Raw genomic sequence first — 14,837 nt, 5'->3', positions numbered from 1 at the left:
AGTGTGTGTGTGTGTGAGAGATATAGTGTGTGTGTGAGAGAGATAGTGTGTGTGTGTGAGTGTGTGTGTGTGAGAGATATAGTGTGTGTGTGAGAGATATAGTGTGTGTGTGAGAGAGATAGTGTGTGTGTGTGTGAGAGATATAGTGTGTGTGTGAGAGAGATAGTGTGTGTGTGTGAGTGTGTGTGTGTGAGAGATATAGTGTGTGTGTGAGAGATATAGTGTGTGTGTGTGAGAGATATAGTGTGTGTGTGAGAGAGATATAGTGTGTGTGTGAGAGAGATAGTGTGTGTGTGTGTGAGAGATATAGTGTGTGTGTGAGAGAGATAGTGTGTGTGTGTGTGAGAGATATAGTGTGTGTGTGAGAGAGATAGTGTGTTTGTGTAAGTGTGTGTGTGTGAGAGAGATAGTGTGTGTGTGAGAGAGATAGTGTGTGTGTGAGAGATATAGTGTGTGTGTGAGAGAGATAGTGTGTGTGTGTGTGAGAGATATAGTGTGTGTGTGAGAGAGATAGTGTGTGTGTGTGAGTGTGTGTGTGTGAGAGATATAGTGTGTGTGTGAGAGATATAGTGTGTGTGTGAGAGATATAGTGTGTGTGTGTGTGAGAGATATAGTGTGTGTGTGAGAGAGATAGTGTGTGTGTGTGAGTGTGTGTGTGTGAGAGATATAGTGTGTGTGTGAGAGATATAGTGTGTGTGTGTGTGTGAGAGATATAGTGTGTGTGTGAGAGAGATAGTGTGTGTGTGTGAGTGTGTGTGTGTGAGAGAGATAGTGTGTGTGTGAGAGATATAGTGTGTGTGTGAGAGAGATAGTGTGTGTGTGAGAGAGATAGTGTGTGTGTGAGAGATATAGTGTTTGTGTGTGTGAGAGATATAGTGTGTGTGTGTGTGAGAGATATAGTGTGTGTGTGTGTGAGAGATATAGTGTGTGTGTGTGTGTGAGAGATATAGTGTGTGTGTGAGAGAGATAGTGTGTGTGTGTGAGAGTGAGAGATAGTGTGTGTGTGTGTGAGAGAGATAGTGTGTGTGTGAGAGAGAGATAGTGTGTGTGTGTGAGAGTGAGAGATAGCGTGTGTGTGAGAGAGATAGTGTGTGTGAGAGTGAGAGATAGTGTGTGTGTGTGTGAGAGTGAGAGATAGTGTGTGTGAGAGAGAGTGAGAGATAGTGTGTGTGTGTGAGAGAGAGATAGTGTGTGTGTGAGAGAGAGTGAGAGATAGTGTGTGTGTGTGAGAGATAGTGTGTGTGTGTGTGAGAGTGAGAGATAGTGTGTGTGTGAGAGTGAGAGATAGTGTGTGTGTGAGAGAGATAGTGTGTGTGTGTGTGAGAGTGAGAGATAGTGTGTGTGTGTGTGAGAGTGAGAGATAGTGTGTGTGTGAGAGATAGTGTGTGTGTGAGAGAGATAGTGTGTGTGTGTGAGAGATAGTGTGTGTGTGAGAGTGAGAGATAGTGTGTGTGTGAGAGAGATAGTGTGTGTGTGTGAGAGAGAGAGTGAGAGATAGTGTGTGTGTGAGAGAGATAGTGTGTGTGTGTGTGAGAGTGAGAGATAGTGTGTGTGTGAGAGTGAGAGATAGTGTGTGTGTGTGAGAGATAGTGTGTGTGTGAGAGTGAGAGATAGTGTGTGTGTGAGAGAGATAGTGTGTGTGTGTGAGAGAGAGAGTGAGAGATAGTGTGTGTGTGAGAGAGATAGTGTGTGTGTGTGTGAGAGAGATAGTGTGTGTGTGTGTGAGAGTGAGAGATAGTGTGTGTGTGTGTGAGAGTGAGAGATAGTGTGTGTGTGAGAGAGATAGTGTGTGTGTGTGAGAGATAGTGTGTGTGTGAGAGTGAGAGATAGTGTGTGTGTGAGAGAGATAGTGTGTGTGTGTGAGAGAGATAGTGTGTGTGTGAGAGAGAGAGTGAGAGATAGTGTGTGTGTGAGAGTGAGAGATAGTGTGTGTGTGAGAGAGAGTGAGAGATAGTGTGTGTGAGAGAGAGAGTGAGAGATTGTGTGTGTGTGAGAGAGATAGTGTGTGTGTGTGTGAGAGTGAGAGATAGTGTGTGTGTGTGTGAGAGTGAGAGATAGTGTGTGTGTGTGTGAGAGTGAGAGATAGTGTGTGTGTGAGAGAGATAGTGTGTGTGTGTGAGAGATAGTGTGTGTGTGTGAGAGTGAGAGATAGTGTGTGTGTGAGAGAGATAGTGTGTGTGTGTGAGAGAGATAGTGTGTGTGTGAGAGAGAGAGTGAGAGATAGTGTGTGTGTGAGAGTGAGAGATAGTGTGTGTGGAGAGAGAGTGAGAGATAGTGTGTGTGAGAGAGAGTGAGAGATTGTGTGTGTGTGAGAGAGATAGTGTGTGTGTGTGTGAGAGTGAGAGATAGTGTGTGTGTGAGAGAGAGTGAGAGATAGTGAGAGTGAGTGTGAGAGTGTGAGTGAGTGTGTGTGTGAGAGTGAGAGATAGTGAGAGTGTGAGTGAGTGAGTGTGAGAGATAGTGAGAGTGTGTGTGAGAGTGAGAGATAGTGAGAGTGTGTGTGAGAGAGAGTGAGAGATAGTGAGAGTGTGTGTGAGTTAGAGTGAGAGATAGTGAGAGTGTGTGTGAGTTAGAGTGAGAGATAGTGAGAGTGAGTGTGTATGTGTGTGTGTGAGTGAGTGTGTGAGTGAGTGTGTGTGTGAGTATGAGTGTGTGAGTGTGTGTGTGATAGTGAGAGAGAGAGAGTGTGAGTGTGTGTGTGAGTGAGTGTGTGAGTGTGTGTGTGTGAGTGTGTGAGAGGTGTGTGAGAGTGAGTGTGTGTGAGAGTGTGTGTGTGAGAGTGAGTGTGAGAGTGTGTGTGAGAGTGTGAGTGTGAGTGAGTGTGAGTGTGTGAGTGTGTGTGTGAGAGATATAGTGTGTGTGTGAGTGTGAGAGTGAGTGAGTGTGTGTGTGTGTGTGTGTGTGTGTTTGAGTGAGATAGTGTGTGTGTGTGAGAGTGTGTGAGTGTGTGAGTGTGTGTGAGAGTGTGTGAGTGAGAGAGAGACTCAAGAAGGTGAGAGAGCTGCACCTCAGACGGGTGAGTGAGAGAGTGTGAGAGTGAGAGTGATAGTGAGAGAGATAGTGTGTGTGATAGTGTGTGAGTGAGAGAGAGTGTGTGTGTGTGAGTGTGTGAGAGTGTGAGTGTGTGAGTGAGTGAGTGTGTATGTGTGAGAGTGTGTGAGAGTGTGAGAGTGAGTGAGTGTGTGTATGTGTGAGTGTGTGTTAGTGTGTGTGAGTGTGTGAGAGAGTGTGTGTGAGTGTGAGGGTGTGTTAGTGTGAGTGAGTGTGTGAGTGTGTGAGTGTGGGTGAGTGAGAGTGTGTGAGTGAGTGAGTGTGTGAGTGTGTGAGTGAGTGTGTGAGTGTGTGAGTGAGTGAGAGAGAGAGACTCAAGAAGCTGAGATAGCTGCACCTCAGACGGGTGAGTGAGAGTGTGTGTGAGTGAGTGAGTGAGAGTGTGAGTGTGTGAGTGAGTGAGAGTGTGAGTGTGTGAGTGAGTGAGAGTGTGTGTGAGTGAGTGAGAGTGTGAGTGTGTGTGTGAGTGTGTGAGTGTGTGTGTGAGTGTGTGTGAGTGTGTGTGTGTGTGTGAGTGTGTGAGTGTGTGTGTGAGTGTGTGTGAGTGTGTGTGAGTGTGTGATAGTGAGAGAGAGAGTGTGTGTGTGTGAGTGTGTGTGAGTGTGTGTGAGTGTGTGATAGTGAGAGAGAGAGTGTGAGTGTGTGTGAGAGTGTGTGAGTGAGAGTGTGAGAGTGAGTGTGAGTGAGTGTGTGTGAGTGAGAGAGTGAGAGATAGTGAGTGTGTGTGTGAGAGTGAGTGAGTTAGTGGGTGAGTGATTGAGTGTGAGTGTGTGAGAGAGTGAGTGAGTGTGTGTGAGTGTGTGTGTGAGTGAGAGTGAGTGAGAGTGTGTGTGAGTGAGAGTGTGTGTGTGTGAGTGTGTGTGAGTGTGTGTGAGAGAGTGAGTGTGTGAGTGTGTGAGTGTGAGTGTGTGAGTGAGTGTGTGAGTGTATGTGAGTGTGTGTAAGTGTGAGAGAGTGTGAGTGTGTGTCTGAGTGTGAGAGTGTGTGTGTGAGTGTGTGTGAGTGTGTGAGTGAGTGAGAGTGTGAGAGAGAGTGAGTGTATGAGTGTGTGTGAGTGTGAGAGAGTGTGAGTGTGTGTCTGAGTGTGAGTGTGTGTGAGTGTGTGTGTGTGTGAGTGTGTGTGTGAGTATGTGTGAGAGAGTGTGAGTGTGTGTGTGTGAGTGTGTGAGTGAGAGTGAGTGTGAGTGTGTGAGTGAGTGAGAGTGTGAGTGTGTGTGAGTGTGTGAGTGAGTGAGAGTGTGAGAGAGAGTGAGAGTGAGTGTATGAGTGTGTGTGTGTGTGAGTGTGTGTGAGTGTGTGTGTGAGAGAGTGTGAGTGTGTGTGTGTGAGTGTGTGAGTGAGAGTGTGAGTGTGTGTGTGTGAGTGTGTGAGTGAGTGAGAGTGTGAGAGTGTGAGAGAGAGTGAGAGTGAGTGTATGAGTGTGTGTGTGTGAGTGTGTGTGAGTGTGTGTGTGTGAGAGTGAGAGATAGTGAGAGTGAGTGTGTATGTGTGTGAGAGATAGTGAGAGTGAGTGTGTGTGTGTGAGAGATAGTGAGAGTGTGAGAGAGAGTGAGAGTGTGAGTGTGTGAGAGTGTGTGTGTGAGTGTGTGAGTGTGTGAGAGTGTGTGTGTGAGTGTGTGAGTGTGTGTGAGTGTGTGAGTGTGAGATTCTGAGAGTGTGTGAGAGTGAGAGAGAGTGAGTGAGTGTGAGAGTCTGAGAGAGTGTGAGAGTGAGAGAGAGTCTGAGTGAGAGTGTGTGTGTGTGAGTGAGTGAGAGTGTGTGTGTGAGTGTGTGAGTGTGAGTGAGTGTGTGAGAGTGAGAGAGTGTGTGAGTGTGTGTGAGTGTGTGATAGTGAGAGATAGTGAGAGATAGTGAGAGTGTGTGTGTGAGTGTGTGTGAGTGTGTGTGAGAGTCTGAGAGAGTGTGAGAGTGAGAGAGTGAGAGAGTGAGTGAGTGTGTGAGAGTGAGTGAGTGTGTGTGAGAGTGAGTGTGTGAGAGAGTCTGAGAGAGTGAGAGGGTGTGAGAGAGAGTGAGTGAGTGTGATAGATAGAGAGAGAGTGAGTGTGTGTGTGAGAGGAGAGAGTGTGTGATAGAGAGTGTGTGAGTGTGTGAGAGTGTGTGATAGAGAGTGTGAGTATGTGATAGAGTGAGTGTGTGAGATTGAGTGAGATATTGAGAGAGTGAGTGAGTGTGTAAGAGTGAGTGAGTTTGTGAGAGTGAGTGAGTGAGATATTGAGAGAGAGTGAGTGTGAGTGAGTGTGAGTGAGTGTGTGACTGTGTGTGAGTGAGTGTGATAGAGAGAGAGAGAGATTGAGAGTTGGAGGCAGTCGCCCTCCAACAACAACGGAGGGCGGAGGAGCGACGCTCACAACAGCGACGGAGCGCCGGGTGGCTAAAGCACAGCAGGTTGGCACAGTAGGGGGGCACAGGTGGTGCATCAGCCAGTCATCTCAGTCAGTCGACCCGTGGCACCTGGGTCTGCCCCGTGACCTCCTGCCAGCGGGCGTTCGACACTTCACGTGGCCTCAGGGTGCACATAGCCTGGCACAAGCGTCGTGGTGACGTCACCGCCACTTAGTGGTGAATGGCGGTTGTTGTATGTGTCTGTGTTTGTGTGTCAGTGTGTGTGTATCTGTGTGTATGTGTATCTGTGTGTGTGTGTGTATCTGTGTGTGTATCTGTCTGTGTGTATCTGTCTGTGTGTATCTGTGTGTGTGTGTGTGTATCTGTGTGTGTATCTGTGTGTGTATCTGTGTCTGTGTGTGTATCTGTGTGTGTATCTGTGTCTGTGTGTGTATCTGTGTGTGTGTGTGTATCTGTGTGTGTGTGTATCTGTCTGTGTATCTGTGTGTGTATCTGTGTGTGTGTCTGTGTGTGTGTCTGTGTGTGTATCTGTGTGTGTGTATCTGTGTGTGTGTGTGTATCTGTGTGTGTGTATCTGTGTGTGTGTATCTGTGTGTGTGTATCTGTGTGTGTGTATCTGTGTGTGTGTATCTGTGTGTGTATCTGTGTGTGTGTATCTGTGTGTGTATCTGTGTGTGTGTATCTGTGTGTGTGTGTGTCTGTGTGTGTATCTGTGTGTATATGTGTGTGTGTATCTGCGTGTGTGTATCTGCGTGTGTGTATCTGTGTGTGTGTGTGTGTGTGTATCTGTGTGTGTGTGTCTGTGTGTGTGTATCTGCGTGTGTGTATCTGCGTGTGTGTATCTGTGTGTGTGTGTGTATCTGTGTGTATCTGTGTGTGTATCTGTGTGTGTGTATCTGTGTGTGTGTATCTGTATCTGTGTGTGTGTATCTGTGTGTGTGTATCTGTGTGTATCTGTGTGTATCTCTATGTATCTGTGTGTATCTCTGTGTGTTTATAAAGAATGAGTCTAGGAAGCTGAATCAGCAGCAGGTCCAGGAGGAGTCTCATCAGCAGCAGCTGCCCCTGAACTGTGTCTGTGTGTATCTGTGTGTGTGTGTATCTGTGTGTGTATCTGTGTGTGTGTATATCTGTGTGTGTATCTGTGTGTGTGTGTATCTGTGTGTGTGTGTGTGTGTATCTGTGTGTGTATATCTGTGTGTGTGTATCTGTGTGTGTGTGTGTGTGTATCTGTGTGTCTGTGTATCTGTGTGTATCTGTGTGTGTGTATCTATATATATCTGTGTATCTCTGTGTGTTTATAAAGAATGAATCTAGGAAGCTGAATCAGCAGCAGGTCCAGGAGGAGTCTCATCAGCAGCAGCTGCCCCTGAACTGTGTCTGTGTGTATCTGTGTGTGTGTATCTGTGTGTGTGTGTATCTGTGTGTGTGTATCTGTGTGTGTATCTGTGTGTGTATCTGTGTGTGTATCTCTGTGTGTGTATAAAGAATGAATCTAGGAAGCTGAATCAACAGCAGGTCCAGGAGGAGTCTCATCAGCAGCAGCTGCCCCTGAACTGTGTCTGTGTGTGTATCTGTGTGTGTATGTGTGTGTGTGTATCTGTGTGTGTGTATCTGTGTGTGTGTGTGTCTGTGTGTGTCTGTGTGTATCTGTGTGTATAAAGAATGAGTCTAGGAAGCTGAATCAACAGCAGGTCCAGGAGGAGTCTCATCAGCAGCAGCTGCCCCTGAACTGTGTGTGTGTATCTGTGTGTATCTGTGTGTGTGTATCTGTGTGTGTGTATCTGTGTGTGTGTATCTGTGTGTGTGTATCTGTGTGTGTATCTGTGTGTGTGTATCTGTGTGTGTGTATCTGTGTGTGTGTATCTGTGTATCTATCTGTGTGTGTATCTGTGTGTGTGTATATCTGTGTGTGTGTATATAGAATGAGTCTAGGAAGCTGAATCAACAGCAGGTCCAGGAGGAGTCTCATCAGCAGCAGCTGCCCCTGAACTGTGTGTGTGTGTATCTGTGTGTGTGTATCTGTGTGTGTGTATCTGTGTATCTGTATGTGTATGTGTGTGTATAAAGAATGAATCTAGGAAGCTGAATCAACAACAGGTCCAGGAGGAGTCTCATCAGCAGCAGCTGCCCCTGAACTGTGTGTGTCTGTGTATCTGTGTGTGTGTATCTGTGTGTGTGTATCTGTGTGTGTGTGTGTCTGTGTGTGTGTGTGTGTGTCTGTGTGTGTGTGTGTGTATCTGTGTGTGTGTATGTGTATCTGTGTGTGTATCTGTGTGTGTGTGTATCTGTGTGTGTGTGTATCTGTGTGTGTGTGTATCTGTGTGTGTGTGTATCTGTGTGTGTGTGTATCTGTGTGTGTAGCTGTGTATGTGTGTGTGTATCTGTGTGTGTATCTGTGTGTGTGTGTATCTGTGTGTGTATGTATCTGTGTGTGTGTATCTGTGTGTATCTGTCTGTGTGTGTGTCTGTGTGTGTGTATCTGTGTGTGTGTGTATCTGTGTGTGTGTATCTGTGTGTGTGTGTATATATCTGTGTGTGTGTATCTGTGTGTATATATCTCTGTGTGTATATCTGTGTATCTCTATATCTGTGTATATAAAGAATGAATCTAGGAAGCTGAATCAGCAGCAGGTCCAGGAGGAGTCTCATCAGCAGCAGCTGCCCCTGAACTGTGTGTGTGTGTGTATCTGTGTGTGTGTATCTGTGTGTATCTGTCTGTGTGTGTGTCTGTGTGTGTGTATATCTGTGTGTGTATGTATCTGTGTGTGTGTGTATCTGTGTGTGTGTATCTGTGTATCTGTGTGTGTGTATCTGTGTGTGTGTATCTGTGTGTGTGTATCTGTGTGTGTGTATCTGTGTGTGTGTATCTGTGTGTCTGTGTGTGTCTGTGTGTGTGTGTCTGTGTGTGTGTATCTGTGTGTGTGTATCTGTGTGTGTGTATCTGTGTGTGTGTGTATCTGTGTGTGTGTATCTGTGTGTGTGTATCTGTGTGTGTGTATCTGTGTGTGTGTATGTCTGTGTGTATATCTGTGTGTGTGTATCTCTGTGTATATAAAGAATGAATCTAGGAAGCTGAATCAGCAGCAGGTCCAGGAGGAGTCTCATCAGCAGCAGCTGCCCCTGAACTGTGTCTGTGTGTATCTGTGTGTGTGTATCTGTGTGTGTGTGTATCTGTGTGTATCTGTGTGTGTGTGTATCTGTGTGTATCTGTGTGTGTATCTCTATATCTGTGTGTGTGTATGTGTGTGTGTATATCTGTGTGTGTGTGTATCTGTGTGTGTGTATCTGTGTGTGTGTATCTGTGTGTGTATATCTGTGTGTATCTGTCTGTATATCTATGTATATAGAATGAATCTAGGAAGCTGAATCAGCAACAGGTCCAGGAGGAGTCTCATCAGCAGCAGCTGCCCCTGAACTGTGTGTATCTGTGTGTGTATATCTGTGTGTGTATCTGTGTATCTCTATGTATCTGTGTGTATCTCTGTGTGTAAAGAATGAGTCTAGGAAGCTGAATCAACAACAGGTCCAGGAGGAGTCTCATCAGCAGCAGCTGCCCCTGAACTGTGTGTGTGTGTCTGTGTATGTGTGTATATCTCTGTGTGTGTATCTCTGTGTGTTTATAAAGAATGAGTCTAGGAAGCTGAATCAACAACAGGTCCAGGAGGAGTCTCATCAGCAGCAGCTGCCCCTGAACTGTATCTGTGTGTATCTGTGTGTGTGTGTCTGTGTGTATCTCTCTGTGTGTATCTGTGTGTCTGTGTATCTGTGTATCTCTCTGTGTGTTTATAAAGAATGAATCTAGGAAGCTGAATCAACAGCAGGTCCAGGAGGAGTCTCATCAGCAGCAGCTGCCCCTGAACTGTGTGTGTCTGTGTGTGTGTATCTGTGTGTGTGTATCTGTGTGTATCTGTATATAAAGAATGAGTCTAGGAAGCTGAATCAACAGCAGGTCCAGGAGGAGTCTCATCAGCAGCAGCTGCCCCTGAACTGTGTCTGTGTGTGTATCTGTGTATCTCTCTGTGTGTTTATAAAGAATGAGTCTAGGAAGCTGAATCAACAACAGGTCCAGGAGGAGTCTCATCAGCAGCAGCTGCCCCTGAACTGTGTCTGTGTGTATCTGTGTGTGTGTCTATATGTGTGTATATCTGTGTGTATCTCTATATCTGTGTCTCTGTGTGTATATAAAGAATGAGTCTAGGAAACTGAATCAACAGCAGGTCCAGGAGGAGTCTCATCAGCAGCAGCTGCCCCTGAACTGTGTGTGTGTGTATCTGTGTGTGTGTATCTGTATGTGTATGTGTGTGTATAAAGAATGAGTCTAGGAAGCTGAATCAACAGCAGGTCCAGGAGGAGTCTCATCAGCAGCAGCTGCCCCTGAACTGTGTGTGTGTATCTGTGTGTGTGTGTATCTGTGTGTATCTCTGTGTGTTTATAAAGAATGAGTCTAGGAAGCTGAATCAGCAACAGGTCCAGGAGGAGTCTCATCAGCAGCAGCTGCCCCTGAACTGGGAGGCGCAGAAGGAGAGGGCCCAGCGGCAGCTGGCCACGGAGCAGCGCAGACAGGTCCACTCAGCCTGAAATGTCACTCACAGTCACACACAGTCACACACAGTCACAGACAGGTCCACTCAGCCTGAAATGTCACTCACAGTCACACAGTCACACACACACACATACACACACACAGTCTCACACACACTGTCACATACAGTCACTCACAGTCACACACACACACAGTCACAGACAGGTCCACTCAGCCTGAAATGTCACTCACAGTCACACTTACACAGTCACACAGTCACACACACAGTCACAGACAGGTCCACTCAGCCTGAAATGTCACTCACACAGTCACACACAGTCACATACATACACAGTCTCACTTACACAGTCACACACAGTCACACACATACACACACAGTCTCACTTACACAGTCACACACAGTCACAGACAGGTCCACTCAGCCTGAAATGTCACTCACACAGTCACACTTACAGTCACATACATACACAGTCTCACTTACACAGTCACACACAGTCACACACACAGTCACACACACAGTCTCACACACACAGAGGCACACACACACACAGTCACACACACACAGTCACACAGTCACACACACAGTCACACACAGTCACACACACACAGTCACACACACAGTCACACAGTCACACACACAGTCACACACAGTCACACACACACACAGTCACACACAGTCACACAGTCACAGACAGGTCCACTCAGCCTGAAATGTCACTCACAGTCTCACACACACACAGTCTCACATAGTCTCACAGTCACTCACACAGTCACACTTACACAGTCACACACACACAGACAGGTCCACTCAGCCTGAAATGTCACTCACAGTCACACACACAGTCACACACAACAACAACAACAACAACCGCCATTCGCCACTAAGTGGCGGTGACGTCACCACGACGCTTGTGCCAGGCTATGTGCACCCTGAGGCCACGTGAAGTGTCGAACGCCCGCTGGCAGGAGGTCACGGGGCAGACCCAGGTGCCACGGGTCGACTGACTGAGATGACTGGCTGATGCACCACCTGTGCCCCCTACTGTGCCAACCTGCTGTGCTTTAGCCACCCGGCGCTCCGCTCGCTGTTGTGAGCGTCGCTCCTCCGCCCTCCGTTGTTGTTGGAGGGCGACTGCCTCCAACTGCCCAGTAGCATCCTTCACGAGCCTCCTCCACAGAGGCCGATCTTGACACCGCTGGTACCAGTCATCGGCAAGTCCACTCAGCTCCACGTCCTCCTGTACCACATCACTCCATCTCCTCTCTAGCCCGTGCCGCGCCCGCTTAGCCCCCTCAATCCGGCCAAACAAAAGCTGTTTCGGCATGCGGTGGCTGGGCATGCGGGCTACATGACCCAGCCATCGCAGCCTTGCCTGCCGGAGGAGCTCACCGATGGGACCCTGCCCAGATCTTTCAAGGATTTGTGAGCTCCTCACACAATCCAGTCTGGTTAAACCCAGGATGGATCGTAGGCAGGTCAGCCTAAATGTTTCTAACCGGCGAAGATGTTCCATTAGGGGGGTCCACGTTTCGCAAGCGTAGAGAAGGGAGGGAATGACCGTGGCCGAGAAGACCTGAAGCTTAGTGCGGAGCGACAGACCAGGTTGCTTCCACACAGCGTTACGCAACCGATGAAAAGATATTGCCGCTCGACTGATTCGGAGTGAGACCTCTGCTGTTAAACTGGAGCCAGTCATAAGCACACTGCCCAGGTATGGGAAACTCTCCACTCTCTCCACAACTGCCCCATCACCGATTGGGAGTTGTGGGGGTGGAGTGTCCGATGGTACAAAATACCCAGGCAGGTGCTTAGTTTTGGTGGGGCTGATGGTAAGGCCCCACCTCTTAGTGGCACGCTCCAGTCTCAGCAGCAGCGTCTCCAACTCCTCCTCTGACTGAGCAGCTATTACCAAGTCATCAGCATACATAACGTGGTTGAGCAATAGGGAGCCATCCCTTGACCGCACCCGGGCATCGATTAGCCTCCCATTATATCTGTACCATATGGAGATTCCCCCGGTACAGCTATTGAAGGCTTCACGAACTACGTGGTCAAAATAGATGTTAAATAATGTGGGAGCCAGAGGACATCCCTGTCGCACCCCAAGGTGTACAGGGAATGGCTCTGACTCCCGGCCACGTAGTTTTACCCGGGCCCGCTCACCATCATGAAGGTCCTTAATGATCGTGAGCAGAGGGTCAGGTACTCCAAAAGCACGAAGAACGACCCAGAGCCCAGGCCTACTGATGGTATCATAGGCCTTGACCAGGTCAATAAAGCAGAGATGTAGGTCTTGTTGGAATTCCCTACACCTCTGCTGTAGCAGACGGACAGAAAATATGGCATCTGTGCAGGACCGCCCTTTCCTGAAACCGCATTGGGGCTCCGCAAGCCTCTCCTCAGCGTGCCTGGCAAGGCGATGCTGAATAATCCTTGCCAGGACCTTTCCCGGCACACTGAGGAGTGAGATGCCCCTGTAGTTGTTACAGTCTGTGCGGTCCCCCTTCTTAAAAAGGGGGACCACCAGGGCATCCTTCCAATCCTGCGGAACCCGTCCAGTGGTCCAGACTGTTGTTATGATGTCATATAGGGCAGTCTGTGCACAAACGCCACCCTCCCTCAGCATTTCGCTTGGGAGATCATCTCTGCCCGCTGCCTTTCCTGGTCTCAGACTCCGGATCGCCTTCAATACTTCCTCAGCAGATGGCACCTCAGCCAGCCACTCACAGGGGGTGACTTCATCCAATATTTGAGGCACCGCAGCCTCAGCAGGGTCATCCTCACTTTGTGCCACGATGTTTTCCTGGCTGAGGGATTTTCCCTCCCCCAGGACCTCACAGAAATGCTCAGCAAATCTGCGAACCTGTTCCTGGGGGTCGGAAATTGGATCACCGTTTTTTCCCCTAATGATGGTAATAGGTGTGGCGCTGCAGGTTACTTTTTTGATGGAGTTAAATAGCGATTTGTGATCACGGGCCACTGAGGCAGACTCCATCTCCTCAGCAACCCGCGACCACCACCCATCCTTGCAGCGCCTCACGGCTCTCCGAACCTCCGAGCGAAGGCTGCGGTAAGCCTCCTCATTCTCTGACGTGGGATTCTGTAGCCGATGACAGTGGGCCTGTCGCTTTTTCTCAACCATCCTGAACAACTCCTCTGTCATCCAGGGTGTCTGGGGAGGTCTGGACCGCGTACCCAAAGCAGCCATTGCAGCTGCATGAGTCACAGTCCTAAACCTCGCCCATTTACCCTCGACATCAGGAGGAGTCGGGGACGATGCCAATCCCAGCCGCAAGCGATGATGAAATTCTCGCTTGCAACTTTCATCAGATAACTGAGACCAGGCCACTTTAGGTTGGAATGGGGTCCTGGGTGTACACCCACCACCGGAGTGGAAGAATGGCAGGCGCATCTTACAGATGACTAGTCGATGGTCAGAGGGCAGATCAGCTCCACGGTAGGTCCTGGTGTCAAGGACATGGGCTCGCATTCGCTGGTCCGTCACTATGTAGTCCAGCAGATGTTCTTGCTTGGACCCGGCATGCATCCATGATGTTGTGTGGATGCGCCGATGCCGGAACAGCGTGTTGGTAATTACAAGCCCATGGGCTGCACAAAAATCTAGCAGCCTCCTACCGTTGTTATTGAGCTGATCTGGCCCATGCCCTCCAATCACTCCAGACCAGGTGCCAGTATCATGACCAACTCGGGCATTGAAGTCACCCAACATGATGACTCTATCCCGAGGGGCCACTTTAGCCAGCACCTGTGACAGGAGGTCATAGAAGGCATCTGACTCATCGGCTTTGCCTGCATCCCTCCACGGATGTTCGTCTTCGGTGGGGGCATAAGTAACCACGACCACCATTCCTCGCCTCCGGTTGATGGGAAGGCGAGCCCAAAGTAGCCTGGGGCTTACAGCTTCCCACACCTCACCGCCACGCTCCCACGCCCCCTTCATTCTTTTGTTCAAAAGAAGACCCACACCCTGTTGTTTGGCAGTCTGCTGCCCCGAGTAGAGGACTGTCCACCCCTCATGGTGGCAGGAGCCAGAGCCGGTCCACCGGACCTCCTGAATGCCGCATAGATCCAGGCGGTACCGGTCCAGCTCCCGACAGAGGAGTGGCAGCCTCTCCTCTGCAGTGAGCGTTCGAACATTCCACGTGGCCACCCGTAGTGGCTTTTCGTTGTTTCTGGAGTAGCCCCGAGGGTAGGTATTCAATCTCCTGGCTCCGCCAATTGGGGTTTGGCCAGGAGACGTCATAGACGCCTGGCCCCCCGGGGCCTCCGGCACAAGCTTAGTTGTTACATATTTCACTTTAATTCGTGGTTTTGTGGTAATTAATTGAAGGTGGAGGGGTTACCAGCCCCTCGCACCCGTCCAGAGCCCCCGTTTAGCCCCTGTGGTGGACACATATGCCATGAGGGGAGGAGCCAATCAAAATTGGAACTCCCCCCACAGCACTGTCCACGACAGAGTTGCCCGTCCGGCACCGCGAGGAGGTAGGGGGTTGTTTTGCCGTCACAGACAGGTCCACTCAGCCTGAAATGTCACTCACAGTCACATACACACAGTCACACACACACACAGTCACACACAGTCTCACTTACACAGTCACACACACACACAGTCACACAGTCGCAGACAGGTCCACTCAGCCTGAAATGTCACTCACAGTCACATACACACAGTCACACACACAGACAGGTCCACTCAGCCTGAAATGTCACTCACAGTCACACTTACAGTCACACACACAGTCTCACAGTCACACTTACAGTCACACACACACAGACAGGTCCACTCAGCCTGAAATGTCACTCACACAGTCACACAGTCACACACACACAGACAGGTCCACTCAGCCTGAAATGTCACTCACACAGTCACACTTA

General features: G+C 49.0%; 1 protein-coding gene across 3 annotated transcripts in view; it reads left to right on the top strand.

The window, feature by feature from the left end:
- Positions 1-14,837, top strand: part of LOC142908140 (pre-mRNA-splicing factor syf2-like) — a 60,155-nt gene that overhangs the window by 17,196 nt on the left and 28,122 nt on the right. For 2 of the 3 annotated variants that reach the window (XM_076058406.1, XM_076058405.1), the window contains exon 3: positions 9,835-9,960. In XM_076058406.1, coding sequence (XP_075914521.1) covers positions 9,835-9,960 — 126 coding nt within the window. Of the gene's footprint in view, positions 1-7,464; positions 8,879-9,834; positions 9,961-14,837 lie in introns of those variants that run through there. The other variant, XM_076058404.1, reaches the window with a different exon arrangement.

The sequence above is a fragment of the Petromyzon marinus genome (genome assembly GCF_048934315.1).
Source record: "Petromyzon marinus isolate PM22_M1 ecotype Great Lakes invasive population chromosome 73 unlocalized genomic scaffold, UKy_Petmar_22M1.pri1.0 chr73_unloc.4, whole genome shotgun sequence".
Taxonomy (NCBI): Eukaryota; Metazoa; Chordata; class Hyperoartia; order Petromyzontiformes; family Petromyzontidae; genus Petromyzon; species Petromyzon marinus.
Note: the sequence above shows the minus strand (reverse complement) of the source record. Positions and strands in the feature narration are given on the sequence as shown.